Source organism: Oncorhynchus mykiss, chromosome 30 (assembly GCF_013265735.2).
Source record: "Oncorhynchus mykiss isolate Arlee chromosome 30, USDA_OmykA_1.1, whole genome shotgun sequence".
Lineage (NCBI taxonomy): Eukaryota > Metazoa > Chordata > Actinopteri > Salmoniformes > Salmonidae > Oncorhynchus > Oncorhynchus mykiss.
The window spans coordinates 27,521,395-27,538,045 of NC_050570.1; the positions used below are offsets into that span (position 1 = coordinate 27,521,395).

At 40.6% G+C, this 16,651-nt stretch overlaps 1 protein-coding gene across 2 annotated transcripts; it reads left to right on the plus strand.

The window, feature by feature from the left end:
* Positions 1-210: 210 nt before the first annotated feature.
* Positions 211-16,117, plus strand: LOC110521647 (complement C1q tumor necrosis factor-related protein 7-like). Of its 2 annotated transcripts, none has more exons than XM_021599339.2 (3): positions 211-705; positions 8,979-9,218; positions 15,197-16,117. In XM_021599339.2, exons 1-3 carry the CDS (start codon positions 681-683, stop codon positions 15,823-15,825), a joined length of 894 nt encoding a protein of 297 aa, XP_021455014.2. In that variant the 5' UTR covers positions 211-680; the 3' UTR covers positions 15,826-16,117. The 2 variants fall into 2 exon arrangements, with proteins under 2 accessions (XP_021455014.2, XP_021455015.2); XM_021599340.2 differs by lacking the exon at positions 211-705 and adding an exon at positions 8,466-8,577.
* Positions 16,118-16,651: the final 534 nt, after the last annotated feature.

The window sequence follows — 16,651 nt, forward strand, 5'->3', positions numbered from 1 at the left end:
CCAGGGTAAACGTGACAGTCATTTGCCCACTCAGAACACCTAGCTGTGTTTCCACTGAGAAATGGTGTGTCAGTAGCCAAACACCAGCCAGTATCCCATCCTACAGCACTCCTTTACCAAAGGCCCTATTTCCCCTCCTCTCTGTCCTTCTTTTACTGTATATATAGCTCCATCTAGAGGCTAAATGTGGCTATTGCTACAACTTCTCAGAGTAGCTAATACTGTACTTTACCTGAATGACCATGGAGTTACAAGAATCACACTCAAGAATTATGTATGGTGTGAAGAGTTGACTCTTTATGGTTGACTTTATGGAGGAAAAGGGTGTGTGTTCAGGCCTGCACTCTGAACTTGAGTCGGTGATAGTTGTTTTGCTTTGTGGAAAGTTTGTATGGAGACAGAGGGAGTGGATGAGGGAGAAAGAGGGGGCGGTGGGAGTGAAACGGAGAGGGGAAGGTTTACAAGACTCTGAAAGGGAGCAGAGAGACAGAGGGAGTCCTACACAGATGTTTGAGTACACAGGCGGAGGGTAGGAGAGAGACAGAGAGATTGAGTGAGACACTATGTTATCCAAGGACATTCTCCTCATTTCTCATCACCAAGGAGACAGGACTGTGACCAGGAAGGAGACCTGAGGATTGACACAAATATCATAATTTGAAGTCGTTCAAGTGGTCAACATGAGGAGCAGATCTCAAGCCTGTGGTAAGAGCATTCAACTGGCAAATCAGACATCTGCATGTTCCTTCATTCCATATGTTAAGTCAGTGCTATGATCACTAAGATGATAAGCCTAGTACCTCTGCACATTGATCTGGTATTGGTAGCCTAAATTTCAGTTTGACCAGCTTGAAGGAAATTTAAAGCTGTGAAAACTACCCAACATATTTCTGATAAGATTTCAGCTTGGATGCATATTTTATCTGGTTGTGGTACTCAGCTTTTAGAACTAGCTGGCTACCACCCGGTTACTCAACACTGCAATTTAGAGGCTGCTGCCATATGTACATAGACATGGAATCTCAGGTCATTTTAATTATGAAACACTAGTCACTTCAATGATGTTTACATACTGTTTTACTCATTTCACATGTATATTCTGTATTCTACTGTATTTTAGTCAATGCCAGTCCAACATTGCTCCTCCTAATATTTATATATTTCTTAATTCCATTCTTTTACTTTCAGATTTGTGTGTATTGTTTTGAATTGTTAGATACTACTGCACTGTTGGAGCTAGGAACACAAGCGTTTCACTACACCCGCAATAACATCTGCTAAATATGTGTATGTGACCAATACAATTAGATTAGATTTGATAAAGATAGCACCTTTAGAGATGGTCCCTAACCGTGCACTTAAAGAAAGAAATCAAATTTCTCCCCTCCTGTTCCCAAGTCAAAATGTACATATGATGTTTTACTCTAAGAAATCCTTAATTGTCCATGAGTTCATATTAAATTATGCTATGTGAGAAGTTATAGACCTACAGTCAGTGTCCAGATTCCAGGCTTGTATTCTATTTAACCTATCTGAACCAGTAGCCTGCATTTTCCTTGGCTGGCCATTTTGAAGTCCCAATCGTGTGAGTGTCAAATGTGTATAGCGCCTTACAATCATCACACATAACATCGCCAGCACTGCTATCATCCTCTTTTACCACTTCACCAAATCTTTCCCAAACATTAGGCTACTGTTTTGGACCTCAGTTCTATTTATTTTCAACTCCCCATTTCGCAGCTTATCTGTTATTGAATTAAACTGCGACGTTGTCTTTTTTTGCCTCGCTTGGTCTACGTTAAAAAAATTCTGCCGAAGTTCCCAAAAGCATTTAGCAATTGCAGTGTAGCCTATTTGGCGAGCGTAGCCTACACATCCTTGACACTTGCGTGATACGGCGAGTCCTACTGTAGGCCTAGTCAATCAATGTTATCTGCTACACTTGCATGACTGCTGGATCCACACACGTAAACACCATACAAAGTGCCTGGAATAATTGGTATAAATCTTCTTTTTTTTTACACTTAAAAACATATTTACTCACGTTCATCGTAAACCTCCATACTTACTCACCTTCATAGTAAACCTCCATATTTACTCACCTTCATAGTAAACCTCCATACTTACTCACCTTCATAGTAAACCTCCATACTTACTCACCTTCATAGTAAACCTCCATACTTACTCACCTTCATAGTAAACCTCCATATTTACTCACCTTCATAGTAAACCTCCATATTTACTCACCTTCATAGTAAACCTCCATACTTACTCACCTTCATAGTAAACCTCCATATTTACTCACCTTCATAGTAAACCTCCATACTTAGTCACCTTCATAGTAAACCTCCATATTTACTCACCTTCATAGTAAACCTCCATATTTACTCACCTTCATAGTAAACCTCCATACTTACTCACGTTCATAGTAAACCTCCATACTTACTCACCTTCATAGTAAACCTCCATACTTACTCACCTTCATAGTAAACCTCCATATTTACTCACCTTCATAGTAAACCTCCATATTTACTCACCTTCATAGTAAACCTCCATACTTACTCACCTTCATAGTAAACCTCCATATTTACTCACCTTCATAGTAAACCTCCATACTTACTCACCTTCATAGTAAACCTCCATACTTACTCACCTTCATAGTAAACCTCCATACTTACTCACCTTCATAGTAAACCTCCATATTTACTCACCTTCATAGTAAACCTCCATATTTACTCACCTTCATAGTAAACCTCCATATTTACTCACCTTCATAGTAAACCTCCATACTTACTCACCTTCATAGTAAACCTCCATACTTACTCACCTTCATAGTAAACCTCCATATTTACTCACCTTCATAGTAAACCTCCATATTTACTCACCTTCATAGTAAACCTCCATATTTACTCACCTTCATTCCTTTGCACTTGTGTGTATAAGGTAGTTGTTGTGAAATTGTTAGATCACTTGTTTGATATTACTGCATGGTTGGAACTAGAAGCACAAGCATTTCGCTACACTCGCATTAACATCTGCTAACCATGTGTATGTGACCAATAAAATTGGATTTGATTGAAAATGTAATAGGCTAGAAACATTTATAATAGTAGTAGTCCACATCAGTACAATGGAGGTAGGTCTACCTGTATGAAAAACAAATATATAAACAGCACAAATCTGTGTGTAAACCGTGCATGGGATCATTTCCACGCAAAGTGTGAGATTTATCAATATGAACGTTTGCTTGAGAGTGTGCATAAATTTACGCACAGCCATGACCATGCGTACGCACATTGCCCAGTGCTGGAATAAGGGAACTGTTTGTCAAGGGTAGAATAGAGAATGGGGAAAATAATGTATATTGTATGTTGGAAAATGTGTGAATGTGAGAGTTCAAATTTTCGATTTCCATTGTCAATTCGTGCAACATGACAGGCTATATCATATAATTAGACCACATCAGTGCATTTGTTACAATAATAATCCATATAAAGTACAGTCATTTGATAAATGAGAGGTACGTGTGAAAGTGAAACCATTGTTGAAACACTATAAAAGACTGAGATAATGGGAAATTGAATCAGCGATGTCTGTCTTCCTCTGTTGGAAGATTTGAGACGTGATGCATTTCCAGCCTGGTCTCATAGACTAGACGTAACATAGTAAATGTAAATCCTGGACATTCAAATTAGTTTGATATGTTATGTTTGGCATGGTTACATAAGACTGATGGTTACCCAAATATTGCGAGTTTGAATCTCATCACGGACAACTTTAGCATTTTAGCTAATTAGCAACTTTTTAACTACTTACTACTTTTTAGCTACTGTGCAACTACTTAGCATGTTAGCTAACCCTTCCCCTAACCCAAACCTTAACCCTTTTAGCTAACCCTTCCCTAGCCAAGGCCGTGTACGAACACTGAGGTTGAGAACAATTGGTATTTATCATTGGTGATCTCCTACCGTGTGCGTATGACGCTCGAAGGATTGTTTGATAAATCACACTTTTTCTATGCGTATGAACGTTCTATATTCCGTTTGTACAAAGTATTTTAGAATGTTTTCTCTGTAATATAGATAAATGAGGCTCCACGACCCCCAGGACGCACATCACTGTGTGTGTGTGCGTGCGTGCGTGCGTGCGTGCGCGTATGTGCGTGTGTTCAACCATAAAGCATTGGCATGTGTGAGAATAAAGTATGACTGTTTTACACAGATGATTTATATTATGTTCTATGGGTTATGATTCCCCTGATCATGAAGTTCTAAGTCTTCCATCTACATGACAGAGTGTTCATTATAGAGATCCTATTAAATTACTAGAGCAGCTATGTCATTAACCCTCAAAGTTCCAGAATGGTATGGAAATGGCAGCCATTGTGGTCAGGGAGAAATCCATTCCAGTCTAATTGGAATGACTGGCAGTAGAGGCATAGGTGATGCATTTCCTGCATTTACTTATGCAGGAAAGTAAGGCATGTCATATATCAGAAATTGTGTACTATAGCCTAACTATTGTCATCCTAAAATATTATCATACAATTATAAATAGGGTTTACACAGGTTTTATACCAATTGTCTGTATAACAGCCTCTAAAATGATCAAGGCTCAGGCTAAGACCCAGATGCAGACACAGGAGGCAGATAGTACAAGTCTCAGAGTTCATTGTAGTTCAGAGTTTTTTATAGTTCAAGGGGCAGGTAAAAGGTAAGTTAAGGCAGGCAAAGGGTCGTAATCCACATCAGAGTCAGGCAGGTACAGGTCGGCGGGCAGGATCAGGGTCAGGACAGGCAGAAAGGTCAGAACTGGGAAGACCAGGAAAAACAAAAACTAGAGCACAGGAAACACGGGAACACGCTGGTAGAACTTGACGGGACAAGACGACCTGGCAACAGACAAACAGAAAACGCAGGCATAAATACACAGGGGATAATGAGAGGAGATGGGAGACACCAGGTGGGGGGTGGAGACAAGCACAAATACAGGTGAAACAGATCAAGGTGTGACAAAAAAAATATGCAAACAGATAATAAATGTCTCAATGTTTGTTTTCTTGGAAAACTGTGTTAAAATATGATACAATGTCAGTACTTTTTGAATTTAGAACTTGTCTGTCCTATCATGAACTGATTTCAGCATGTGTCTGGCTGTGTTGACTGCATTATTTTTATGGAACACTGGCATATTGGCAGTAAATTTAAAAATATATTGGATCATCCCACTTAAACTGGGTGCAGGTTTGGAGAGTAGCCTAACTAATTAGGCTTACATGTACAGTGCATTTGCAAAATATTCAGACCCCTTGACTTTTTCCACATTTCGTTACGTTACAGCCTTATTCTAAAAAGGATTCAATTGTTTTTCCCCTCTCATCAATCTATACACAATACCCCATAATGACAAAAGCAAAAACAAGTTTTATATTTTTTGGAGAATGTATTTAAAAGTGTATTAAAAACAGAAATATGACATTTACATAAGTATTCAGACCCTTTATTCAGTACTTTGTTGAAGCACCTTTGGCAGCGATTACAGCCTTGTGGCTTCTTCTTGGGTATCATGCTACAAGCTTGGCACACCTGTATTTGGGGAGTTTCTCCCATTCTTCTCTGCAGATCCTTTCAAGCTCTGTCAGGTTGGCTGGGGAGCGTCGCTGCACAGCTCATTTCAGGGATGTTCGATCGGGTTCAAGTCCGGGCTTTGGCTGAGCCACTCAAGGACATTCAGAGACTTGTCCGAAGCCACTCCTGCATTGTCTTGGCTGTGTGCTTAGGGTCGTTGTCCTGTTGGAAGGTGAACCTTTGCCCCAGTCTGAGATCTGGAGCAGGTTTTCATCAAGGATCTCTCTGTGCTTTGCTCCGTTCATATCTCTCCCAAGTCTCCCAGTCCCTGCCACTGAAAAACATCCCCACAGCATGATGCTGCCACCATTATGCTTCACAGTAGGGATGGTGCCGGGTTTCCTTCAGACGTGACACTTGGCATTTAGGCCAAAGAGTTCAATCTGGGTCTCATCAGATCAGAGAATCTTGTTTTTTCAAAGTCAGAGTCCTTTATGTGCCTTTTGGAAAATTCCAAACGGGCTGTTATGTGCCTTTTACTGAGGAGTGGCTTCCGTCTGGCCACTCTACCAAAAAGGCCTGATTGGTGGAGTGCTGCAGAGATAGTTGTTCTTCTGGAATGTTCTCCCATCTTCACAGAGGAACTCTGGAGCTCTGTCAGAGTGACCATCGGGTTCTTGGTCAGTTGATTGCTGATTGCTCAGTTTGGCCGGGCGGCCAGATTTAGGAAGACTCTTGGTGGTTTCTTCCATTTAAGTATGATGGAGGCTACTGTGTTCTTGGGGACCTTCAATGCTGCAGAAATGTTTTGGTACCTTTACCCAGGTCTGTGCCTCGACACAATCCTGTCTCAGAGCTCTACGGACAATTCATTCAACCTCATGGCTTGGTATTTGCTCTGACATGCACTGTCAACTGTGGGACCTTATATAGACAGGTGTCTGCCTTTCCAAATCATGTCCAATCAATTGAATTTTCTACAGGTGGACTCCAATCAAGTTGTAGAAACATCTCAAGGATGATCAATGGAAATAGGATGCACTTGCGCTTTATTTCTAAGACTCTTAGCAAAGGGTCTGAATTTTTATGTAAATAAGGTATTTCTGTTTTTGCTTTGTCATAATGGTGTAGATTAATGAGGAAAAACATGTATTTAATCAATTTTAGAATAAGGCTGTAACGCAACAAAATGTGGAAATTGTGTGTAGATTAATGAGGAAAAACATGTATTTAATCAATTTTAGAATAAGGCTGTAACGCAACAAAATGTGGAAAAAAGAGAAGGGGTCTGAATACTTTCTGAATGCACAGTTACATTACTAGCAAAAATATTGTAATCAGATTAGGCTACAGATACTTTTGAAAAACGAAATGATTACTTCTTGGATTATTTCTAAATTCAGAAAGGATGTTTGCAAGAGAAAAAATACATGATGACACATTTCTGTTTACTCAATGACATTCAATTCATCATTGAAAAAAGGTGCAAGTTTAAGTTTCTTCCAACTGAGCGAATCTAACCACAAGTCAGAGACCACTAATGATGACACACCAAATGCATTTGATGGATCCTTTTTGTCTTCATCTAATGCCTCTTACGGGGAAAGTCATCCAAAAGTAATTGAAAGTAATTCGATTACATTATCCAAAATTTACTGATGACAATATTGGACAGGTAACTAGTAACTTTAAGGGATTACAATTAGAAAGGAACCTACCCAACCCTGACTGGCTGGCTAGCTAGCTAACAAACATACTGTGCAGATTATGTTTTACACAATAACTTATCACAGCACTAGCTGACCACTGGTTTACCAACTCCGTTTCCAAAGTGGTTGACCTATTGTACCATCATAAGAAAGTTCATGTCCATTCTCGTATTCTAAGTCCTAATTATATGGTGTTCTCTAATGGTGTATCTCTAATATCTGACAACAAACTTAGCTGACATCTTCTTTACTAGAAGCCATGGAAACCCAATGTGTAATGGGAAGTAAACCATATTTACGACCAAAACACACATTAGCATCCACATATCCCCCCCCAAAAAAACACACTATTGTCAGAGACACACTGACGTGGAGCAGATGTACAAACACAGACAGAGACACAGACCCAATATGCTCACGCCCAGAAACCCACACATACACAAACAGCAGACACAAACACAAAACAACAACAGCAGAATTACAGGCGTGAGCATTATCCAGATCTCAAAAACATCTGTACCTGTCTGAATCTACGGTTCAGGTTTCTGTTACATTACTGATATATTAACTATATTATAAGTGCTGAAGCTGGAGTAAACTCAAAATACGTTTTCCCACAGCTGCTTACAATTACCGCAATACGTGTTTTTTGCATATTATTTACAGTATTATTATCATGGAATATAACATAATATAATAATGTTATTAAGCATATCTAACAACCCTAGTGAATTGTGCTTGCCTTTGGTGTGTAACTAAGTCAAACTTCATTTGTATGATTTAGGCCTTATGACTTATTACATTTGACCAAATAGTATCCAGATACAGTGTGGGTGCCAGAGGGAAAGAGGCATCCATGATGTGCTCTCTTATGTCCCTTCCATACAGCCCAGTGCACCCCAGTCCTTACAGAACTAAGTTACATCTCTTTCTGTCTCTTTCTAAATCATCACTGATCTCATTGCTGCATAGCGCAATCATCCACCTCTTTTAATAACATTATTGCTATTGCACACTGTCAGTGTTTAGTGGATCCAAGAGCAGATAACACGGCTGTGTTTCTGTGTGTGTCTAGAAGGTTATTTCCCGATTGGGTTGCTCTGACAAAGTTGTTTTGGCTGTTGTCATAACTAAAGTATTGGCTTGGCACCAAGCAAGGCTTCTCTTACTGCATCCGCTAAAACATGACCTGTGACTGGCAGGCTGAAAACAGAGAAAGAGAGAGAAAGAGTCCAACACTCAGCGCTGTTCATTAGGACCCACATCTGGCCCTGTGGCTGTAGTTCAGCAGAAGTGTTGAGGTGTGTAATCTTGATTAATCTTTCAGTGTTTGTCGCTCTGTTTAAGGCATGTGTTGTTTTACAGGGGAATCTGCTGTGTTTTATAGTGCTGTGACTAATGCCTATCTCGTCTAATGTCTAGTCCCTACAATTGTATCTGAGTCTGTCTGCTCTGGCTAGCTGACACTAGAACTAGCTCCTCTCCCGCCAGGAGACTGTTTTGTCTTCATATCTGTTTGTACCTAATAACTGCAATCTAAACTGGGCTGTTTCTCAATTTAGAACTTAGAAGAAAGTTCTCAGATTTGTTAGATTTATATGCACACTACCATTATCAGAGCATGTCATCTGTTTGTGAATGTGGATGTTTGAGGTTGTGTATTACATACCTTCTCTCTCTCTCTGCCTCCCTCCCTCTACAGAGGTGAGGATGTGGCTGTTTGTGGCCGTGGCTTTTCTTTGCCAGTGTGTGATTGGTCAGCAGCTGGAGGCCAAGGTGAAAGGAGCTCCGCCCCGTCTGATCTGCAGTGCTCTGGGGTTACCAGGGAGACCAGGTAAACCTGGCCCAAACGGGCCTCCAGGGGAAAATGGGAATATGGGAATCCCAGGAAGAGACGGAAGAGATGGCAGGAAGGGAGAGAAAGGAGAGAAGGGTGAAGCAGGTACAGTACTGACCTTGTATAACTCCATAACACATATCCACACAGTTCACATATTGACTCATACTGTATATCTACGTATTGTCTACATTAGCTCTATCAACATGTAATACAATACATGACCAGATTTGGCAGTATCACCACAACATTGATTGGAGTCCACCTGTGATGAATTCAATTGATTGGACATGATTTGGAAAGGCACACACCTGTCTACATGAGGTCCCACAGTTGACAATGCATGTCAGAGCAAAAACCAAGCCATGGGGTTGAAGGAATTGTCTGTAGAGCTCCGAGACAGGATTGTGTCGAGGCACAGATCGGGGGAAGGGTACCAAAACATTTCTGCAGCATTGAAGGTCCTCAAGAACACAGTGGCCTCCATCATTCTTAAATGGAAGAAGTTTGGAACTACCAAGACTCTTCCTAGAACTGGCCGCCTGGCCAAACTGAGCAATTGGGGGAGGGAGGTGACCAAGAATCCAAACTGAGCATTCCGAGGAGAAGGGCCTTGGTCAGGCAGGTGACCAAGAACCCAATGGTCACTCTGATAGAGCTCCAGAGTTCCTCTGTGGAGATGGGAGAACCTTCTAGAAGGACAACCATCTCTGCAGCACTCCACCAATCAGGCCTTTATGGTAGAGTGGCCAGACGGAAGCCACTCCTCAGTAAAAGGATCATGACAGCCCGCTTGGAGTTTGCCAAAAGGCATCTAAAGACTCTCAGAACATGATAAACATGTTCTCTGGTCTGATGATACCAAGATTGAACTCTTTGGCCTGAATGCCAAGCGTTACGTCTGGAGGAAACCATCCCCACCGTGAAGCATGGTGATGGCATGTTGAGATGTTTTTCAGCGGCAGGGACTGGGAGACTAGTACAGAGCGGAGCAAAGTACAGGGAGATCCTTGATGAAAACCTGCTCCAGAGCGCTCAGGACCTCAGACTGGGGCGAAGGTTCACTTTCCAGCAGGACAACGACCCTAAGTACACAGCCAAGACAATGCAGGTGTGGCTTGGGGACAAGTCTCTGAATGTCCTTGAGTGGCCCAACCAGAGCCTGGACTTGAACCCGATCGAACATCTCTGGAGAGACCTGAAAATAGCTGTGCAGCAACGCTCCCCAACTAAACTGACAGAGCTTGAGAGGATATGCAGAGAAGAATGTGAGAAACTCTAAAAATACAGGTGTGCCGATACTCAAGGCTGTAATCGCTGCCAAAGGTGCTTCTACAAAATACTGAGTAAAGGGTCTGAATACAAATGTGATATTTAAGTTTTTTATTTTTTATACATTTGCAAAAATGCATGTTTTTTTCATTATGGGGTATTGTGTGTATATTGATGAGGGGGAAAAAGTATTTAATGCACTTTAGAATAAGGCTGTGAATTAACAAAATGTGAAAAAATGGAAGGGGTCTGAATATTTTCCGAATGCACTGTATGTCTTACACAGCCATATTTTACCAGGCAGACCATGAGCCAGACAGATAAAGTTATGTGTGGTTTAAATCAAAATTTGTGTGTGAGGTGTGGTTTAAATCCAAGATTTCTATGTGTCTGTACTTCCCAGGCAGTTTCCCTTATTTGGGGTGTGTTTATATTTTCCCCACTGTTTAGATGCCTGGTTCTCCTGCTTTGGAGTGATTCAGTCTAAGACTTTATACGGGTCAGCGCTGCCATAGAAGCTGAAAAAAAGTTAAGTCACTGCCTCTGTTAGTGTCGTCCAAGTACTTCATGGCTTTAAGTCAAGTACTTGAGACATGAGCTCCCCTAAATGCAACAAAAGTCAAATTTGATGGGGTCTCTAACCATTCTCATATTTGTTTCAAATCAAATTTTGGACTGCTACAGTGGTACAAATGAAAATAAAAGCTTTTTCTAAATTAAACAAACACCCCCACCTTCCGTGTCATCCTTAAAACTAGTTACAGTTGGTTCAGGTTATTTCAATCGCATTCATCTCTCTGTTTCTCTCTCTGTCTGTCTTGAGTTTTCTAGCAAACTGTCAACATTGTATTGACTAGGTCCAGCCCGCTAGCAACTTGCAACATTATCAACTCCCAGCTATAACCTGACGTTCTGAGAACCATATGTTTCCTAGAGCTTGGTGAGAGCGTGGTTGTCCTATGGTTAATTGGCCACACCTGATCTTAATGAGTCCTTGTTTCCTTTGAAATTGGGTCTTTTTGAATAGACTAAAATGAATAGCTATGTATGAGTTAAAAACCATGGCATGCTAGCTCCGTCTTGGTGGCACAGTGGACTTTGATAGCGAACAGAAGATCATAGGTTTGAATCTCACTGACTCTATGCCACAATAAAAAATATGTGTTTGATTGATTAATGCCTAAGCAAATACAATTTTATGTTTCCTATCTGTGCTTGGAGTTCATAAAAGTTAACCCAAACTAAGCTAGCAGTGTTATTGAAACATGCTCTCAGAACATTATTCCAAAAACTTTGAGTAAAAGTTTACTTGCTATGCCTGCGATACGTGGTTGTCCCACCTAGCAATCTTAAGATTGATACATTAACAGTAAGTCGCTCTGGATAAGAGCAGTGGTGGTGTAACGGTTTTCCTCCTCCTCTTCGTCTGAGGAGGAGAAGCGAGAAGGATCGGAGGACCAAGATGCGGCGTGGTAAGTGTTCATGATGTTTATTTTAAAGACAAACTGAACACTAAAATACAAAAACAATAAACGTAATGTGAATAACCGAAACCGAAAACAGTACTGTGTGGTGAACAGACACAGAAACAAACACCCACAAACAAACAGTGAAACCCATGCTACCTAAGTATGATTCTCAATCAGAGACAACTAATGACACCTGCCTCTGATTGAGAACCATACTAGGCCGAAACATAGAAATCCCAAAATCATAGAAAAACAAACATAGACTACCCACCCCAACTCACGCCCTGACCATACTAAATAACGACAAAACAAAGGAAATAAAGGTCAGAACGTGACAGGTGGAAAAAGTACTCTGTTATACTTGTGTAAAAGTAAAGATAACTTTATAGAAAATTACTAAAGTAAAAGTGAAAGTCACCCAGTAAAATACTACTTGAGTAAAAGTCTAAAAGTATTTGGTTTTAAATATACAGTTGAAGTCGGAAGTTTACATACATTTAGGTTGGAGTCATTAAACTCGTTTTTCAACCACTCCACAAATTTCTTGTTAACAAACTATAGTTTTGGCAAGTCGGTTAGGACATCTACTTTGTGCATGACACAAGTAATTTTCCAACAATTGTTATCAGACAGATTATTTCACTTATAATTCACTGTATTCCAGCGGGTCAGAAGTTTACATACACAAAGTTGACTGTGCCTTTAAACAGCTTGGAAAATTCAAGAAATTTATGTCATGGCTTTAGTAGCTTCTGATAGGCTAATTGACATCATTTGAGTCAATCGAAGGAGTACCTGTGGATGTTTTTCAAGGCCAACCTTCAAACGCAGTACCTCTTTGCTTGACATCATGGGAAAATCAAAAGAAATCAGCCAAGACCTCAGAAAAAAAATTGTAGACCTCCACAAGTCTGGTTCATCCTTGGGAGCAATTTCCAAATGCCTGAAGTGGTCCCACGTGGTACACGTTCACCTGTACATACAATAGTATAAACACCATGGGACCACACAGCCATCATACCGCTCAGAAAGGAGACGTGTTCTGTCTCCTAGAGATCAACGTACTTTGGTGCGAAAAGTGCAAATCAATCCCAGAACAACAGCAAAGGATCTTGTGAAGATTCTGGAGGAAACAGGTACAAAAGTATCTACATCCACAGTAAAACGAGTCCTATATCAACATAACCTGAACGGCTGCTCTTCAAGGAAGAAGTCACTGCTCCAAACCCACCATTAAAAAGCCAGACTACGGTTTGCAACTGCACATGGGGACAAAAGATCGTACTTTTTGGCCATAATGACCATCGTTATGTATGGAGGAAAAAAGGGGAGGCTTACAAGCCGAAAAACACCATCCCAACGTGAAGCACGGGAGTGGCAGCATCATGTTGTGGGGTGCTTTGCTGCAGGAGGGACTGGTGCACTTCACAAAATAGATGGCATCATGAGGTAGGAAAATTACGCGGATATATTGAAGCATCATCTCAAGACATCAGTAAGTTAAAGCTTGGTCGCAAATGGATCTTCCAAATGGACAATGACCCCAAGCATACTTCCAAAGTTGTGGCAAAATGGCTTATGTACAACAATATCAAGGCATTGGAGTGGCCATCACAAAGTCCTGGCCTCGATTCTATAGAAAATTTGTGGGCAGAACTGAAAAAGTGTGTGCGAGCAAGGAGGCCTATAAACCTGATTCAGTTACACAAGCTCTGTCAGGAGGAATGGACCAAAATTCACCCAACTTATTGTGGGAAGCTTGTGGAAGGCTACCTGAAATGTTTGACCCAAGTTAAACAATTTAAAGGCAATGCTACCAAATACTAATTGAGTGTATGTAAACTTTTGACCCACTGGGAATGTGATGAAAGAAATAAAAGCTGAAATAAATAATTCTCTCCACTATTATTCTGACATTTCACATTCTTAAAATAAAGTGCTGATCCTAACTGACCTAAGACAGGGAATTTTTACTAGGATTAAATGTCAGGTATTGTGAAAAACTGATTTTAAATGTATTTGGCTAAGGTGTATGTAAATGTCCGACTTCATCTGTACGTATGTATCAAAAGTAAATGGAATTGATAAAAATTTACCAAAAAAGTATCAAAAGTAAAAGTATCAATTGTTTCAAAATTCTTATACTAAGCAAACCAGATGGCACAATGTTCTTGTTTTTTTTTATTGACTGATAGCCAGGGGCACACTCCAACATTCAGACATCATTTCCAAATGAAACATTGGTGTTTAGTGAGTCCACCAGGTCAGAGGCAGTAGGGATGACCAGGGATGTTCTCTTGATATGCATGTGAATTGGACCATTTTCCTTTCAAAATGTAACGAGCACTTTTGGGTGTCAGGGAAAATGTATGGAGTAAAAAGTACATTATTTTCTTTAGGAAATGTAGTGAAGTAAAAGTAAAAGTTGCCAAATGTACAGATACCCCAAAAAAACGACTTAAGTAGTACTTGAAAGTATTTTTACTTAAGTACTTTACATCACTGGATAAGAGCATCAGCTGAATTACTAAACTGTTTCTTTCCCTTCATCAAATGGCAGGTGCACAGTGCACTGTTTGGACGCGCAGGTATCCTACTTTTTGAAGTGAATTGACAATCAGATGAAAACATCATGACTGGTTGTGTTTATGCCATATTAAAAGGTAAAACACGTTTACCCTGAAAATAAATGTCTTTACTATTAGGCCCATAGAAAATAAAGCACATGCACAAACAGGAAGTACTTTGAAAAAAATAGAGACCCCAGGTATAATTAGCATTCTGGCTTTAAGATAAATCCTGCATTAGTATCAGATGCAAAACATACTATATCAATGAGCCGTAAATGTCAGGCTCAAAGTACCTGCGTTCTGCATGATATTCTTTTACAGATTTACAGATTAAAAGGAACCGAGGCACGCAAATCCACACAGACGCATTCTCAGACACACACATCAGAATAGCACTCATTTTTGCAGACATTCAGTACATGCACACACATGCATCCTGTCCATTCTTTCCTAGCTCCAAGAAAATGTATTGTGTGATGGTTTGGTTTGATACAGTCACAGATCTCACCACACTGTACACCAGTCAGTGCAGCAGTGTCTGTAGATTGTGGCTGGATTCCAAGGGTGACATAATAACCGAGGATGAATGTGAGGCACTGAGCCTATTCACTAATAGTATTGTTGAACATGCACAGGGAATCATCTTACTCATATTACAAATAGATCATCAATGCTGGTCTAAAGTGACACCCATAACTGTTATAGAATGTGTCAAAGGCACACAGCTAGAATTACAGTCAGTCTGATCGCCAACTGTATCTCTCTGTTTCAGGGGTAAAGGGGAAACTCGGCCCAACGGGTAAACGTGGCGAGCGGGGTGTCCGGGGTCCAGGGGGGAAGAGAGGTCCTGATGGAGAATGCGGGGACGGGGGCCAACCAGGGCCACCAGGGCCCCTTGGGAAGAAAGGGGACAAGGGCCAGCGAGGACCACTGGGTATGGCAGGCATCTGCAGGTGTGGCAGCCTGGTGCCTAAAGCAGCCTTCTCTGTGGGAATCACCAGCAGTTACCCTGCTGAGAAGGAACCTATCAAGTTCAACAAGGTCCTCTTCAATGAGGGAGGCCACTACAACCCAGAGACGGGTAAGTTCATCTGCGCCTACCCGGGCATCTACTACTTCTCCTATGATATCACCCTGGCTAACAAACATCTGGCCATCGGGCTGGTGCAGAACGGACAGTACCGCATCAAGACATTTGATGCCAACACAGGGAACCATGATGTGGCCTCTGGGTCACTTGTGATGTTCCTGAACCCAGAAGACGAGGTGTGGCTGGAGATCTTCTTCAAGGACCAGAATGGCCTGTTTGCAGAAGCAGGGTGGTCTGACAGCCTGTTCTCTGGATTCCTGCTCTATGCAGACACAAACTACCTGGACTCACTAGCAGAGGACTACGCATAGTGACTTATAACGCTCAATAAAGGACTGAGAGGGCTGAGTTTGTAGCCTCCCCTTGACATATTTACAGTATCTATATTTCAGCATGTATTATTTATATACTATATAACTATGTGGGTGTCCATGTATGCAAGCGTGTGTGTATAAGCTTATGTATTGTGGCGTGAGAAAGATACATTTTTTAAATGTTTGTTTACAATGTTTGTTCGGAGAAAAAGGTCTAAGTATCTCAAAGTGATATGTTTCATTAATAAAAGTAATGATATGCACTCAGTCAGTAATGAATCTACCCTGTACTCTCTTTTCAAAGTATTGAATAGTATTAGAGTTGAAAAATATTAGTGTTGAAGGCACAAGTACTATACAGCCAGTGCGGAGATATGATATACAGTTGAAGTCGGAAGGTTACATACACCTTAGCCAAATACATATAAACTCAGTTTTTCACAATTACTTACATTTAATCCTAGTAAAAATGTCCTGTCTTAGGTCAGTTAGGATCACCACTTTATTTTAAGAACGTGAAAAGTCAGAATAATAGCAGAGAGAATGATTTATTTCAGCTTTTATTTCTTTCATCACATTCCCAGTGGATCAGAAGCTTACATAAACTCAATTAGTGCTTGGTAGTGTTGCCTTTAAATTGTTTAATTTGGGTCAAATGTTTCAGGTAGCCTTCCACAAGTTGCCCACAATAAGTTGGGTGATTGTGGCCCATTCCTCCTGACAGAGCTGGTGTAACTGAGGTTACAGGTTTTTATTTATTTTTTATTTAAACTATTCTACCTTTATTTAACCAGCTAGGCCAGTTGAGAACAAGTTCTCATTT

Excerpts from the sequence above, each read along its gene's own strand:
- LOC110521647 (XM_021599339.2), top strand. The coding sequence starts at position 681 with ATGAGGAGCAGATCTCAAGCCTGTG. Across the intron at positions 706-8,978 it reads GAGCAGATCTCAAGCCTGTG|AGGTGAGGATGTGGCTGTTT; the intron begins GTAAGAGCATTC and ends CTCCCTCTACAG. Across the intron at positions 9,219-15,196 it reads AGGAGAGAAGGGTGAAGCAG|GGGTAAAGGGGAAACTCGGC; the intron begins GTACAGTACTGA and ends TCTCTGTTTCAG.